At 34.8% G+C, this 18024-nt stretch overlaps 1 protein-coding gene across 2 annotated transcripts in view; it reads right to left on the minus strand.

The window, feature by feature from the left end:
* Positions 1-18024, minus strand: part of slo (calcium-activated potassium channel slo) — a 514476-nt gene that overhangs the window by 180738 nt on the left and 315714 nt on the right. Inside the window, exon 8 of one of the 2 annotated variants that reach the window (XM_085825983.1) lies at positions 14977-15068. The exons of the other annotated variant lie outside the window; for it this stretch is intronic. Coding sequence (XP_085682109.1) covers positions 14977-15068 — 92 coding nt within the window. The remainder of the gene's footprint in view (positions 1-14976; positions 15069-18024) is intronic. 2 annotated transcript variants of the gene reach the window in all.

The following is an 18024-nucleotide window of genomic DNA, read 5'->3' on the forward strand; positions in this document are numbered from 1 at the left end:
GCGTTCAAGTGTATGTAGTAATTGAAAATGGTAACCTAGCTGCGTAGGTTTCCTGGAATTGTGCGGGTTCTGAGAATCGTCCCTTTCGACGTCAAGTCCCGCGTCTCCAAAGCATAATGTGATTGAGGTTTTTAAGTTACACGTACTTCCGTGAAACAGTTTAAGAAACTGCGATCTTTTGCGCTAGTTGTGTCTGGGAAAAAAGGAAAAATGCTCACGTACTTTTCAAAAATCGAACACAGACGACTTTCCTTCTAATATTTCGTCAAGGAAATGTGATATTGCAATCTGCATCGTTTGCCATCGCAATACTTGGATTTCGCACGGTGGAAAAACCGATTAAACATGTGCGTACACAAAGATTTGTGTACTGGAAACGTGGTTGTATTGGAACTGGTACGTGAGTTGTACTGAAAAAAAAAAAATTAAAATTTTCTTTGGAAACAAAGGACAAAAAGTTATTAATATATATATATATACCTAATTATAGCATGCCTGTTTTCTGCCTTTTTACTGGAGCCCAACCTGCCTCTGAATGCATCGAATCATGCTGCAGATTTTTTCGAAAAGTATTTCCCGGCAGTAAATAATCAAGTGCAAGAACAGAAAATGTTTAAAGTTAAAAACTATAAAAAGTTTTTAAACGTGTTTATTGTCAGATATTAATTAGTTACTATTTAAAGTTAATATATCATTAAAAAGTAAATTCTTCTTTCTACGAATTTTTATTATTTAAAAAGGTCATTTTTTTATTGAAAAATTCCCTTGATTTTTTAAAAATAAATCTCCTGATTTTTGAGTGTCGTAGGTTGGCAGGTATGATTTATTTAACAACGCTAGCTTTAGAAAACCTACCGTCAATTAAGCTATCTAAATATAGAAAAAATAATTCTGCGACTACATTTTCAAACGAATTTAACCCTGTCAATATTATTTTACGTGTTTATTGAGATGCATTCATATATACTCCCTTAGCTGTGCTAAGATAAATATTTTAAATGTATATACGGCATCTTAATGGCTATAATGTTAATTAACACCTTTCAGCAGAACAGATAGAACTCTAAAGCATTTTCAAAAACGAAGCTCAAATAAAATTTTTCATTTGTTTCTAAATTATTTTTAACATTTAATAAATTATAGCCATAATAATTATTATCAAAATTACTACATCAGATTTTACATGTTGTTATACATTTATTTATTAGTCCAAAGGGGCAATTTGCCCTGGACTATTAATTTCGTTTTGGCATTTTGCATTGAAAACTATAAACGGCAAATAACTTTTCAAATTACTGCCATCCAATATTATCGCCTTGTACTATATTTAAAGAGATTAAATAATGAAGAATCTGCATAAATGTATGTATGTTTCTCGCCTTATGATAAAACAGCGGTACCTAGAGCCATCCAAATTTGAATAACATAATTTTTCATAGAATATGGGCATGTGGAAGTCCCAATTTGAATTTGAAATTTGTTTTAGTATCGATTTCATATTTTGTAACACTTCAACGAATTTTTGATTAACAAACACAACGATTTCAAAGTGAGCCATGACAACACTGTACGAAAAAAAAAACATTCGCGAGTTCAAGAGCATTCTGGCGTATTGTTCCGATGGAAAAAAGCAACAGAATGAATTAGGCAGGCCTCCTTAATTTTTCATTTGTATTTTATATCCTTCGATTCATTGTATCTGGAACGATATCAGAGGAAAAGCAAGATCATTGGTTCGTTACCCCTCCCTCTGAAATCGAGAGGCTTTGACGACAGACAGAGTGCAGAATGCTAAATTCTCTTGACACTGGTCGTGAAGTTATGTCTCTTAAACTGTCAACTGGAACAAATTATTGTAAGTTTTAAAATATGCCCAAGAAATCAAGGCAATATATTAAAAGTACATAAATTCGGGTATAAAGTACCAGAGGAATTTTGATTAAAAATCAAATCCGGGCCGGTCAGGAAAGCTTTTTTTTGCCATGCAGAATGATATCTTTTTTGAAGTATATGGTTTTTGGACAAAGAAGTTTGGATTTCTTTGACTAGAAACAATTTCTTATCATGAAATAACCAATTTACTCGACAGATATTTCATTTTGTATTCCGCTCATTATGTCTTATCGAGATGACTTTACGTGGTTAAGGCTTTCCAGAAATTCAAGCTATCCGAAACAAAACAGCGACCAGTCCATGGCAAATACCATTGGATGCGTGAAACAGATGCTTTCAAAGAATGTCACAAGGCCTGAAATAAATGAAGAGTGTTCGGATAAACTTTACTTTGAAATTAGAAAATCGCTATTTACCTTTCAAATAAACTACCCTGAAAGTATTCTGATGAACTTTTCGAACAGCTATGCGAAACAAAGCTCAGCTGTACGAAACAAAGCTGCGACCAATCCACGGCAGATATCATTAGATGCGTTAAACCGATGTTTCCAAAGAATATCATGATGATGAAATAAATGAGTGTGTCCAGGCAAATTTTACTTTGAAAGTAGAAAAGTACTATTTACCTTTCAAGTAAACTATCTTGAAAGTACTTTGACGAACGTTTCGAACATCTATACGAAGCAAGGCTGCTACCAGTTCACGGCAGATACCAATGAATGAGTAAAACCGATGTTTCCAAAGAATGTTCCACTTTTTACCTTTCAAGTAAACTACACTGAAAGTATTTTGGCGAGTTTTTCGAACATAGAAGTATTTTCCAAAGCCAGAGAATTCGGTGTGACAGTAATTAGAATATAAAAAATGTTCTTCGATGCTGCGGTAGAAACATTTATTATTTATAATCTTATTTGTGAGACATTTTAATAAAATTTTACTCCTGAATGCTACACTATGGCAGATTTAATAAAACAAATTGAAAGTAATCAATCTATTTCTCGCTGAAGTTTTAGAAGAAAATGATAACTTTTATTTTCTAGACAATAATGAAGAGGGTCTTAAGACCTAGATTTAGTCTGTCGTCAACTTTTATTTGTCTACAAAAGATTGTCTTTTATTTTTATTTTTAAATATTTTTATTTTTAATACGCTGTCAAATAATTGTCCAGGAAATCCAAACTTGCTGCTAAAAGATTATTATATTCCCTCAGCACCGTCTTCTTTCAACTTCGTTGAAGTCGCTGCCCCTGCCAATTTTTATTTATGTACTTGCAAAGATGCTATTTATAATATTCTATTTTTAAGGTACTGAAAAGATGTGTCAGGGGAATTCCTGTTTTCTACCGAACTTTCCATATTCGCGCTCTGCTAGAGAAAAATCTTGTTTCCTCCGGAAATCACTTATGTCTTTATACTTTCCTAGTCTTAAGGATTTTAGAAGATTTATCCTGGAAAATTTCTACTTTTTTCAAACTTCTCGCTCTTTTTTATACTTTTGTTGTTAAGAAGTTCCTTCTCAACCTGATCCATTTTGACTCAACGTATCTTTCCAGGTTCTTTCAACTTAATTCATTTAACATTGCTTATAAAGTTTTTACCGTTCTTTAGATGTCCCCAAAAAGGGTCTTACTTTCTATGTAACGTAATAACTCATATGACTAAAATTAATTAGAAATAAAATTTATCAGCTAGCAATAAATTCAAATGGAAAACTATTAGTAAAACCGCTGCATAAACTCAAAAACAGAACTCTTAGGAAAAGTTACACGAGGTTCGTAATCATTAGGTACAGATCTGACAATCTTCATGCACTCAATGGCAGAATCTCGAGAGCTTAGTAACTGTACTCAGTTATTGCCATTTATACTGCAGGGATTCAAACGCAAACAATAATCATTTATTATTATGACTATGTGGAAGAATACACAACTTACACGTGCATCATTTTTTAATGTCCCATGACGTGCAATAACGGCATTCCCTCGTATTTACACCCGAGGGATTCAAATGAAAACACTAATCGTTTGTTATATGACTATGTGGGAGTACACAAAACTTACACGTGCATCATTTTTCGATGTCCCATGACGTGCAATACCGGCATTCCGTCGCATTTACACCAGAGGGATTCAATATGACCATGTGGAAGTACGCAAAAGACCTGCATCATTTATCGACATGCAATACTAGCATTTCGACGCTTTGGGAAGATTGATTCGGTTGTTACTGTACAGAATTCTGCACTGCGGTTTCCATCCCTTACGAAACTGTTTCCCATCCATCGCCTCTTTAGCCACCAGAACGCATGAAATTTTTGATGTTCAATGTTTAGTGATTATGTTGAATGTCCGATATTTCATATCTTGGACTATTGCAGTTGTTCATACGGCACTATTTAGCCGAGCAATGTCTTACTGTTATATTGTCATGCGAAGGTGGTTTTGGAATAGATCCTGCATAAGAAGTGCTGGTCACGGTTACTCTTTTTGATGTAACGGTCTTAAATTACCGCACTTATTCCAGAAGAGAGTTTGAGTATAAGTAAACATGCTGGTAAAATGAGATTCCTCAAAGAAGTGATGCCACTTTTAGCCGACTTAAAACTTCCTACACCGCTCGCACATTAAGCAAGGAATTTCTCTTAAGCAAGAAGGTTAAGCAAGGAATTGTTCTTAATTTGTTCTATAGTCTTCAATGAAATAGATACGTGAAACAGCACTAGTTTCCAAGACATAATGAGATTTATTTGATGTAGTAACATAACAAATATCAGGTAATTAAAGAGACATATCTTGTTCAAAATATCTCCATTTAAAAAAAAAAAAAAAAAAAGACATATATATTTCTTAGAAAAATAACATTGGATGTTTTTAAAATAAAAGTGCTCATGTTACACTTGACCTAGTAATTATTAACTTTTTAAATTATTTTAAAACGCATTTCTCACTTCTATCGTACGGCTGCAACACCATTATACAAACACTATTATGCAACACTACTATAAATTGCGCTTAAAGCCTGTTTGGTATGCATAAGCAAATGCAGGAAAACACATTTTTAGGATTCATTATGGTATAATCTTTTTTTCCAAGCTTTTTCGTGTGACCTATTTATTATTACCTGCTAAATGCATCTTGCTTACAGTGTTATCATTGTTTCTATTAAATTCATTAAGTTCCAGTTAAGACATTACCTGTTTGAAATCTATTTTAAGACTCCTGATCAGTTCTTAAAAATTTGAACCTATTCTGTCCTTTCTTATTAGTCCAAAGGTTCTTATTGTTCTTGCAGGACTATTGTTTTCGCTTTGCGATTTTGTGTCGAATCACTCTGAATGTCCGTTTCACTTTTCAAACTGTTGCCACCCAATATTATATTTGAAAAAATTAAATAGTGAAGAATCTGCATCAATATATGTATGTTTCTCGCATTGTGATAAAACAACGGTACCTAGAGCCATCCAATTTTGAATGACATAATCCGACTGCAAATATGGGCATCTGGAAGCCCAAATTTGAAATTTGAGAATTTGTTTTATTATCGATTTCATATTTTGTAAAACTTAAACGCATCTCTGATTAACAAATTCAAGGATTTCAAAGCGAGCCGTGACAACGTTATACAGAAAAAACACTTTTATTTCCAGCGCGCGAGACTGTGTATCGGAAATTTTAAAGATAGGGTGAAATTAAAATTATTTTGCTATATTGCTCTTGAACTGAATTTGATGGTTTAAGTTCGAAGAACATGATATTTAATAAATAAAGGTAACACACAAAATTTTAAAAAACGCGCATTTGGACGGAATTTGAAACCGGAAACCTTTGAGATGATCTTTTCGTATATTGTAAAAATAAATTTCAAATTAAATTAAAAGTTTAGTCTAAATAACAAACTTGCGGAATTGAGCTGTACAATCTTATCGCCAAGAATTAAAGTATCATATATCTTACCTTTTTTTCGAGCTGATTTTTCTACATGGAATCGAACCCGTTACCGCCAGCAAATTGCATCGAAATATCTCTACCTTTTATAGAAGTACTTTCTTTTAAAGTGTTATTTACATACAGTCATACAATATTCCCATGTATTTAATAATTCTGGGCTTTCAACCTATTCTCGTTTAAAGTGCGTTACTTGATACGTAAACGTGCGATTTCACGATTCATTTTACAACGTGCTGCTGAAATGCTGACGATCCTCTTTCTCTAGCAGAAGCAAGAATTAAAAACATACTGAGGAATGAGCAATTTGAAGCAAAACATATTCAGGAAGTGACATCATAATACTGACAGAATTACATAATTAGTTGAGTACAACATGATTATCAATCTGAAAAGTAGAAACAAAAAGCAATAAATAAAGAAAGCAAACTGCCAGCAGCAACAGCAGCAGCAGCCTGAGCTATGAAACAACATTCAAGGTTCGATCAAGACGGGCAAGGGAACCATACAAAAACGAAGGCCCAGACATCTTGCAAACAAATTGCCACTTTGCGGAGTATAATTCTAGCTTTTGCTAGTTGCATTTATTATGTATTGTAATCACGAAAAATTCCGGGGACAACATTTCAACGCAAATATCCAATTTGACTGCAATCGAATGCAATTAAACGATGCTTTTCCGTGACATCTCAACTTAAGGACAGGATAAAGGGCTCTTTCCCCCCCAAAAAAAATTGTAAAACTAATTTAAAATGAATTCTAAAGATAATTTTTCGTGGCGTCTGTGTATACGTACGTGCATGCGTATGTATCTCGCATAACACAAAAACGAGTAGCCTCAGAGCGTTGGAATTTTGTATGCTATAACATGTAGATGTGCACCTCGTATTTTGGTTGCAATTGGACGCACCAAAAGTATATATATATATATATATATATATATATATATCAAAAGTATATAAATATATGCATATATATACATACACATCCACTCTCTTACGCGGCTCAGTGATCTCAGTTTTATTTTTCTTATATGTTTGTAAATTGTGCATTTTTTTGCTTTAAAAATGATTGAATTATGTTGTTCTTATCTTCCGGTTAAGGTTTTTATGCCTTTAGTAAATCTGTATGCAATATTTTTAGAATGATCAACAACTTAAAAGTTGTTTAAGTGCCGTTAAGCTTAACAATTTTTTTCATGGCGGCCATTGCTTGTTTACATTTGAAACAGCAGAATAATAGATTTGTTGCCATTCTAGAGAAAGTAAGCTTCGCAATAACAAAGATAACGCCTTCTTTTATTATTGCAAATTAAATCATGCTTAATCCATTCTGTAATTTATTCGAGGAAATAAGTGTTTAATATTTACTTCATAATTTTCAATACAAACATCTCGAGTTTTAATGTATTTTTGCCTTGTTGCGAAGTGAGAACTGAATTAATTGAATGAGAAATACTGAATCCGTGTGTGAAAAAACTGTTTCTTTTTTTTTTTTTTTTTTTTTGTTGTTGTTGTTGTTCTTTGCTTAATTTATTTTATACATCGTTTTAGATTTATTATAGTATTTGAACAGAACATGTGGCAGCGATTAGATAATTCTTAAGATGATATAAATTTTGTGCATTCTGAGTTAAAAAATGAACGAAATCTAACGTTGTTAAGTGAACCTGGGTCGCTGTGGTAAACAAATACAGTGAATTTTAAAGAGTGCATTTATTCTATTGTGGTTTATGCGCTATTGACGAAGTAGATTTAATTCAATCCAATAAGTTTAAATGAAATGCAAGAAAAAATGGGTATAATTTAATATTCCGTACAAGGAAGTCATGTGGTGCACACATCAGATTTTTATTCTTCTGTGTTGTAAATTGTGCACTTTTTGCTTTAAAAATGGTTGAATAAGTAGTCCCGGGTAAGGTTTTTATGGCCTTACGTAATCTGCATACCATAGTTGTAGTATTATCAACAATTCAAATCTTGTTTAAGTGCGGCCAAGTTTATTTTATCACAGCAGGCTTATTTGTTTACATTTGAAGCATTACTTAGCATTACTTTAAAGCATTACTCACAGTTACTTAGCAGAATAGTGGATTAAGTCTTTCTGCCCCTTCAGTGTCTTTTTGCCGAATGGGACCAAAAGGAAACTTATAGTTTTATGCACTGAAAAACTTGCCTTCTTGCGCGCTGGCCTAATTGCTTGTTTCTGCGTAGAAATTATAATTTTTATTGTAAAAATTGTTTTTTATATGCGTATAATTTAATATTCCTTACAAGTCCTGTGGTGTACACATCAGCGTTTTTCGAAATGATACAACACAGCTAAGACAAGACAATGATAAAAATGTTGATTATCGAGAAAAGTAAGTCTGAGTGAATGAACGTAAAGAAAGAAGTTTTTACATACCGCGTAAAGCCTGTTTGGTATGTGTAACCAAATGGAGCAATACACATTTTTATGACTCATTACGGTATAATCATTTTTCCCAAGTTTCTTGGTGTGATCTCTTTATTATTACTTGGCTAAATCTATCTTGCTTATAATGTTATCATTGCTTCTATTAGATTTGCTTAAGGTTTAGTTAAGACATTATCTTTTTCGTATGTATTTTAATTTTGCTAATCAGTTTTTTCTTTAATTTGAACCTATTGTGTTCCTTCTTGAAAAAATAGTTAGGTATTTATAATGGTGGTTATGTAAAATATGGAAGACCCGGTGACGCAGAAGCTAGCTCGTTGCGCAGCAGCACCACAGTTCCGGGGTTCGATCCCCGAACTGGGCAAGTTCGACTCAACTTTTCATTCCTTTAATGGGTTAATAAAATGAGTACCAAGTTCGCTTGGGAATTAAACAGCGGTGGTGCAGCGACAAACTAACCTCTTGTCCAGGCGAGATGCACAAGCACCCCGAAGTCCACGGTTTAGAAAGCACATATCAGTAAGCTGCTCGCCATGGCTCTCTAAGGGCTGTTTGGGCCGCCAAGTTTAGTTTTTTTGATTCAGCCTTTCGACCGTTGTGTGGGTCGATAAAATGAGGACCAAATTCGCTTGGTGAGTAAACACAACAACATTAGGAGCACTCCCCGTTCCGTGAACTTAATCCCACTACAGGTCCGCCCCCCACTTTGGGGCACATCGTAGAGGTTCAACCTCCACAATTACCCCTCCAGAGGAGCGGCGCATCACCTGGAAATACATGGATCTTCAGGCAGCACTGGTTGTCAATTGCTACCGGTCAGTCGCATGGGCGAGCCCATCGCAGAAGGTTGTTGGATCCAATCGCTCAGAACATGCCCGAAGCCGGCCAATAAGTGGCCTTTCCCAGGGCCTTCAGAACCACCAAGTTCATAAATTGTATACCCTCGTGGCCGAGACTGCCTAGGTACAGATCTTAGCCAGTAGCTTCGCAGATTTCTCTACGTCGACCCCCTCGGGAGGGGGCAGGTGAGTAAACACAGATGGTCCTGCGACAAGCTGACCACTTGTCCAGCCTAAGATGCACAAGCACCCCGAAGCCGATGGTCTAGAAAGCAGATATCAAGGCCCCGGCCACGGCTCTCTAAGGGCTATTTCTGCCCCCGAGTTTAGTTTAGTATTATGTAAACTATCTAAGATAACAGTGGGCTTTCTCGACATAACTATTTAATCGCAAACTACAATAAGGCCCACGAGTAGCCTGCTTCCAACGAAAATATAACAGGATGGACACCATCTTTCTGACGCGAAATGCAGAGAAGTGGTGCATGGGAAAGCAAAATACGTTGGGACACTGCTTAATGTGACGATATCAAGTCACCACGTAGAGGAGCAAATGACAGATAACGGAAGACGCCGGCACCAGCACTTTGCTGTTCTCTTTGGTGGTTAGAAGGCATAGTAAGACGCTTCACGCTGCACCAGAACAAATACGCTTCGCTCTGTGCATGCATTCTTTGTCGACAAACATGCTTGACAAAGAATGCGAAGGGGTAATATTGAGGGGCTAAGGCCTTTCCCAAAATGCCTAGTCACCAGTATTGGATGTGGAATATCCTTTTCGTGGGTCTCTCTGTGCATGAATCCATACATATCTTTTTGATGGGCAGGAAATCGCAATTAAATTTTTCAGAAAACCCCTTGTTTTATTTACTATATCAGGTGTTACAATGAAATTATTTGTGACAATTACACATATTTTGTCCAAGACGCGGGAAAAAAAAATGACCCCTTCTGCCGGTTAGCGTCAGTGATCATCGCCCACAGAACATCCCTACAAATCAGTCTTTATGGTACTCATGGAAACAGTTTTTCATTTTCAAGCAGAGATCAACTTTGCATGGGCTGCATTCCCACGCTGCTCTTACAAGCTTTTTCTTGGTGCTGCATCGTCGTGAAGTTGTCTTAGATGGCTGATGCTTATTTTCTTGAAGACGAATTGCTGCATCAACGACTGGCTTATGTTTCTTGATTGCCATCTGATGAGTTACAAAGGAACTTCAGAAACGGTCAGTCTTGAAGACTACTCACGAGCCAGTAAGACGTTCACTAGGAAAGGTGGTTACTGTAGGTAACCACCGCCCTTCAAAGAGATATTGTTGCGTTTCTGTGGGTTTGTGGATCTGGAGTGATTGATGACAACACTTGATGAAGAATCAAAACACAATTTAGTTAGCCAATATTACTCAAGACAGTTCCCAAATCACGTTTACAGCCGTCGAAAAACAGTCAGCACCACAGCCCTCAGACTATCAGGCTAACGGTGAAGACAGCTTCATGGCAAAACACTAAAGTACACCTCACGATTAGATCGATCGTTGTTCGAGCTCAACACACGCAAGATAAAATTTGATGATGCACTGACGATAAATTCTCGCGATGCGCTAACTCTCGATACACTCTTACTCTGCGTACAGGCAGGCTGGTCTGCCTTCGAGAACATTCTGGAGTAAACAGGTACGAATTCATTCTGGAATGTTCTCCATCCCTCTATGCCATATCGCCAATCTTGTTGCTAAATGGGCGATTTCTCCATAAATCTGGTAACCCTGCTTTACCTTGCCATTTTATAGAAACCTTAAATCCGCCTTGCGGGGAAGCTATCCTACCGCAGCTGGGCATTTCGCAACAACATATGGATTCATTCATTATGTTTTCTGTCTCTCTGTGTACATCATTTGCATAATATTCCCATATATTTAACAAACATTCCTAACATTCAAGTTCTTTGATTTGAGAGTGGGTTCAGAGTATTTTAGATGAATATTGGTGGCAAAACCTGAGCTAATCAAAATACTTTTTTTGATGGAAATTATTCTCCAGATATAATAAAAGGAAGAGTCTGTCTGTCTGTCTGTGTGTGTGTCTTTCGTTCGTGCTCCGCGTAAGCTAATAGACCCAAGGCTACGAAATCTGGTTGGTAGGAGCATGTAGACAAGAGCCAGTGCACCTCGAAGCGATTTTTTCAAAATTAGAATGAGTTTTTTTTTAATTTTATATCTTTTGATGAAATCGCATAAAATCAATAATTATCTTTCATTATATCAGCAACAATGGCACGAAGCCATTGTTGCTGATATATTCACTGTTGCCATTGTTGCCGATGTGAGCACTGTTGCCACTCGGGAAAATGAGGACGATCATTCTGTGCAGTTTTTAAATTGAATGTTTCTCTTGGATACTGGACGTTTATCGAGAGAAGGCAACAGAAAGCTGGTTAATTTATTTTTTAGGATAATTAATATTTGTATTAAGGGATCTTGCTAATTTCATTGTAATTTTTGTATATGTAATAAATTTTTACAGAAATGTATGCCTTTTTTTTGGATAAAGTTGTTTCGCAGAGTAAAATTCTGTGCAGTTCTTAAATTTAATGTTTTGTGTTCTCTTTAGGTATTTTTTCGGTGCATTTAAAAGCCAGACGAAGCCTAGTATAAGGATACAGTCAAAAGAAATAGTTTACTGATAAGCGTTTGATTATAGTTTCTAAGAAATCTATAGGCTAAACTTTAGGTAGAGGTTTTCTTCAGCTATCATGATATCTAACATAATGCGTAATATATATTTACAGCAAATTAAAGGTAGAAATTTGGGGTTTTACAGTTTGCCAACTACAACTCTTAATAAATGATATTTTTACTCCAGAGGGGCTTTGTACCCGAAGGACTATTGTTTTCGTTTCGCGATTTTGCGTCGAATCACTATAAACGCCGTATCGCGCTTTTCAAATTGTTGCTACCAAATGTTAGAGTCCTGTCTTAGATTTGAAGAAATTAAATAATGAAAAATCTGCATAAATGTACGTATATTTCTCGCATTGTGATAAAACAATGGTACATAGAGTCATCGAATTTTGAATGACATAATCCTCCCACGAATATGGGCATGTGCAAGACCAAATTTGAAATATGGAATTTTACATCTTATATTTCTTTCTTTCTATCTTGATATATTTGATTTAATTTTAGCCCAATGGGGCAATTTACCAAGAAGGGTTATTAATTTCGTTTCAGCGTTTTGTGATGATTTACTATGAACGGTAAATCACTTTTTAAATTGTTTCCATTACAGTCTTGTATTACATTTAAAGAAATTAAATAATGAACAATCTGCATAAATGTATGTATGTTTCTCGCATTGTGATAAAACAATGGTAAGCCTGAATTTGGAATTTGTTTTAATATCTGTTTCATATTTTTAAAGCATTTATGAGTTTTTGTTTAACAAACTCAAGGATTTCAAAGCGAGCCAGGGCAACGTTGTACAGAAAAAACATTTTTATCTCCAGCACGTGAGACTGTGCGTCGGAAATTCTAAAGATAGGCTCTTTTTAAAATTATTTTGCGACATTGCTGTTGAACTGAATTTGATGGCTTAAGTGCCAAGAACATGATATTTAATAAATAAAGGTTTCAAACTACACGTTAAGAAAAAACCCCTTTGGACGTAAATTAAAATCTTAAACCTTTCAGATTTTTTTTATCTCTTTACATATAGCTTTTTTTTCCAATTAGAGATAAAAGAACCAGTATGAATTTAGTAAGTACTCTAGCCGTTCATAAAGTCTTGTTGAGTCGGTACGAGTAATATTTTGACAAACTAAAATTCTTGATATCTGCTGAATATAACGTAAACCCCAAATGACGTTTTAAATCTTACTAGTTTTATTTTGAACAAATAACGATGATGCCCGAAACATCGCGGGAACATGTTATGACAGTTGATGCGAACAAACACGCCACGTTCTGATAAACGATGCTTAAAATGTATGCCATAAAATCACGCTTTGTTAGATATTATTGATCGTCAAGAATATATAACATTTGTAGAGGGATTAGTGTCAAAACAGAAGGATTTTCTTATCATTTGAAGTCTTTCCTGAAATTTCTCTAAGCGTAGGGAGAATTGTTTTTAGTCGAAACAGAGAAATAAATGCGAATAATATTTAACAGTGAATCATTTTAAAAGCATCTGAAAGTTATAAGGTTTTCAATGTAGTTACAGCATTATTTCGGTGTTACTTACAAATATTCAGTACAAAGTACGCTACTTGTAGCTGTGAAATGCTAAAATTTGGATGTGATTTTTTATGTGCATAATTAAGGAAATTTCGTGATTCTTTATAAAAAGGCATTATTATTAACCCACAGCGCGTTAGCCCAGAAGGGCTGTTATTTTCGTTTTGACATTTTGCGTCGAAAACGTTAAAAGTCTGAATCACTTTTCAGATTGTAGCCACCAAATATTATCGCCCTGTATTATATTTAATTAAATAATGAAGAATTTGCATAAAGGTATGTACGGGTGAAGCCATATATTCTGGAAGCCCAAATTTGGAATTTGTTTTATTATCTACTTCATATTTTGAGTTTCTGATTAAGAAACAGAAAGATTTCAAAGCGATACTGTACGAAATTGGCAACACTGTACGGAAAAAAAAAAAAAAACATTTTTATCTTCAGCGCGCGAGACAGTGTATTGGATTTGCGATATTGCTGTTGAACTGAATTTTATGCTTTAAGTGCGAAGAACATTAAAGGAAACACACAAAACGTCGCTTTGGCCGTAATATAAAATCAGATTTTTTAAAAAATCTTTATTTTTATTACTATTATCATTATTATTATCTTGCATTTATCTGACGAATAATGTAAGATATGAAAATAGAGATGTGAGCATTTTGCATGGACCAATAGCGACATTGTAATGCTCTTATCACAGCATGAACATCGGATTCTTGATACTTTGATGCCCATTTGATCTTGGTACGTTATGCTTTTAAGTTTCACTCTGAAATGGGCCTCCAAAATGTTCACTGTATTATCAAAAATACGTAAAGGTTTTCACTTTTTTAAGGTCTAGGTTTTTTATATATAAAATTAGAAATACGAGCACAATTTAAACTTTATTCTTAGTGATATTGTTCCGCTACATCATATTGCAGTTTTCTCGATTATTAGATTTAGAGCTAAATTAAATGTTTTTAAGGGAGTATTTTCAATGTCACTTAAACTGCCAGTGTCCCTTAAACTGTTAATGCCCTGTAAACTACCTTGTATTGCAATTCTGATGTCCCTTAAACTGCCGTATGTTGCAATTTTGATGTGGCTTAAATTGCCGTGTATTGTAATTCTAATGTCTCTTAAACTGCCGTATATTGCAATTCTAATGGCTCTTAAACTACTGTATATTGCAAATCTAATGTCCCTTAAAGTGCCGTATATTGAAATTTTAATGTCCCTTAAAGTGCCGTATATTGCAATTCTAATGTCCTTTAAACTGCCGTATATTGCAGTTATAATGTCCCTTAAAGTGCTGTATATTGCAAATCTAATGTCCCTTAAAGTGCCGTATATTGAAATTTTAATGTCCCTTAAAGTGCCGTATATTGAAATTTTAATGGCCCTTAAACTGCCGTATGTTCTGATATCCCTTAAATTGCCGTGTATTGCAATTCTAATGTCTCTTAAGCTGCCGTATATTGCAATTCTAATGTCCCTTAAACTGCTGTATACCGCAATTCATTTCAGCTTACCTACTAAGCCGCAGTAGCCGAACCTAATAAAAATGAATTGGCCTTCGTTTTTGTTTCTTTGGGTGGGGAAGATGCAGGAGCTTGGAACATGCCAAGGCGAAAAGCCAGGGGGAAAGGAGGGTAGGAGTACCTTTTGCCGTGTTCTTGACGGTACTCTCCGCCATACTTGGGTCTAGTTCCTACTAAATCTATGATCTCGGGAATACAGCTGGCAAAGACGGCCTACGGCACAAACAAACACATTCTTTTCTTAGCACTCGCATCGCAAAATATACTAGTTCTGTCTGAGAGCACAATTAAATACTTAACATAGATATTCTGATAATTACTCAGGCATCAAAATTATGAAAAGTAATTAATATGGATAGTCTAAATAGTCTAACAATTACTTTGTAGTGAAAATTTTCTAAAAGAATATGACTAGTTTAGTCATTACTCAATCACCAAAATTATGCAATTATTGAGTATTTTAAATTTTAAAAAATTTGCAACAGTCTATTGGGAATTCAATTTGTGAATGGTAGAATAAGTCTGTTTTCTCCTAGAACAATTTTAATGCTTAGAACATTGTGAATAAGTTTATTTCTTAACTGAATAAAGTTCTTTTTTTTAAACATAGAAAGTATTTAAAGTGACCTTCATTTCATGGTAATACCGTAAACTATCCAGGGACGAAAAATAAATTATGGTATAAAGTACCGTTGGTCTATATTAATATATTGAAAATAAAGACAAGGATTATTTATTCTGTGAAACTTTACGACATTTGGACAGCAGTAAACTACGAAAAGGTCGCATAGTTCTAAAAACATCATGAAATGGTAATAGTAATTCTGGTCGTAAAGAAGGTAGGGAAGGATACCGTAGATTCCTTAGTGAAGATTGAAAAATGGTGACTCTTACTGTACGTAGCCCAAAGAACATAAGCTTTTCCTTTTGCGTAAAAACTTCAGAAATACATAATTTATATAATTTTTAATTCAGACTTTTAGACAAAAGTTGGGATAAAAATCAAGGAACTGAGTTCGTAATTACAAGAGTTTGGAATAAGTTGTTAATACCTAATTTAAAATGATTTGTAGTCAATCTAAAAATGATGCCATTAAAAATTTGGTAATTTTCATTGAATTAATAAAGTCAGGGTAACAATGCAATGTGAGGTCTACGGCGTTTTAGTTAGTTACATATTATTATCATAAGCGACGGCCTCCTTAGAAGGATCAGGATTAGGATTAGGACCGATTAGGATCAGGTATTGGACAGGGATGACCGATTAGGATAAATTATGTCCGCTTACTGAAATGAATTGGTTCTTTTTAATCACTCACCGCCTACTAACAATAACTTTGATGAGGAAGATCAAGATCATAGACTGAATCAACAGCGATTGGTCATAAAGAATTGAATGAACAGTGGGACCAGGAATAATTAGCGTGGTTGAAGCGAGGAGCAAAATGTATCGAAGGATCGGAAGATCCAATCAAATGCTTCCTTGAACTGATTTCTTTCAGCTGTTAAGTTTGAGATTCCCTAAAATATCCTTTCCACATAGAACTAACGACCCACCAGCTGCCAAGCGGTAAAGTGCCTGAACGCTGGTAGTTCAGTCCGTAGTACGAATCTCGGAGAACGAGCTGGCTGCATGGGCATTTTCGTGGTTTTCCGCATGTATAACGAGCATAGTAGCCAGTTTCCCTTATAAAGTCCTCCACGAAGGCATCTTTCCCGTGAGGCAAATAGACATTGAGAGCTTTGTTATAATCAAAATAAACCAAACTACTTAGAAATGTCAATATAATTCTCGATTCGAAAATTTCAAAAAGTTGGAAAATGATAAAAGTTAAAAATACTTTTACAGCAGAGGATAAAGATTTTTTTTCTCTCCTAAAATGGGAATCGAGCTTTCCTGACACACATACAAGAATAAAAAATTTAAAAATGCTGGAAAATGATAAAAGTTAGAAATACTTTCACAGCAGAGGATAAAGATTCTTTTCTCTCCTAAAATGGGAATCGAGCTTTCCTGACACATATAATTCAAGAAAAAATAATTTGAAAATGTTGGAAAATGGTAAAAACTAAACCCACTTTTACAGGAGAGGATAAAGATTCTTTTCTCTTCTAAAATGAAAATCGAACTTTCCTGATACAAATAATTCAAGAATAAGAACATTTCCAAAAGTTGGTAAATAATAAAAGTTGAAACTACTTTTACAACAGAGGATAAAGATTCTTCTCTCTCCTAAAATGGGAATCGAGCTTTCTGACACATATAATACCAAAAAAAAAAAAAAAAAAAAAAAAAAAAATGTTGGAAAATGGTAAAAACTAAACCCACGTTTACAGGAGAGGATAAAGATTCTTTTCTCTTCCAAAATGAAAATCGAACTTTCCTGATGCAAATAATTCAAGAATAAGAACATCTCCAAAAGTTGGTAAATAACAAAAGTTGAAACTACTTTTACAGCAGAGGATAAAGATTCTTCTCTCTCCTAAAATGGGAACCGAGCTTTCTGACACATATAATACCCAAAAAAAAAAAAAAAAAAATGAAAATGTTGGAAAATGGTAAAAACTAAATCCACTTTTACAGGACAGGATAAAGATTCATTTCTCTTCTAAAGTGAGAATCGAATTTTCCTGACACAATTCAAGAATAAGAAAATTTCAAAAAGTTGGGAAATGATAAAAATTAAAACCACTTTTACAGGAGAGGATAGATTCTTTTCTCTCCTAAAATTGAATTCGAACGTTTTTTATACACATAATTCAAGAATAAAAAATTTTCAAAAAGTTGGATAAAATCATAAAAATTAAAGACTTTTATAGGAGAGGATGTAGAGACATTAGTTATTCTTTGAAAGCAGGAGACATGAAAAGAGAGGAATGCTCTGGCCGGGACTCGAACCACGGTCCTCTCGAATACGTGCCGAGCCTGCTGACCACTTCACCACGAAGGCATGCTAAGAAGGCGGGAGAAATACCTTATATACTTCTCCTTTTAAAGGGAGACTAGGGTTTAGGGGACCCAGTCACCAAGTCCTGGCGGTGAAGAAGCATCATTCACCACCTTTTAGTTCGGGGGCCACTGCAGAAACATTAGTTTTAAGCAAGAGTCGTAAAAACTGAGAAGTGCCCTTGCCAGGACTCAAACCACGAAGCTCTCGTGGTTCGCGTC

This window comes from Stegodyphus dumicola, chromosome 10 (assembly GCF_044657685.1).
Source record: "Stegodyphus dumicola isolate Sdum_Otavi_A_Nest chromosome 10, ASM4465768v1".
Taxonomy (NCBI): domain Eukaryota; kingdom Metazoa; phylum Arthropoda; class Arachnida; order Araneae; family Eresidae; genus Stegodyphus; species Stegodyphus dumicola.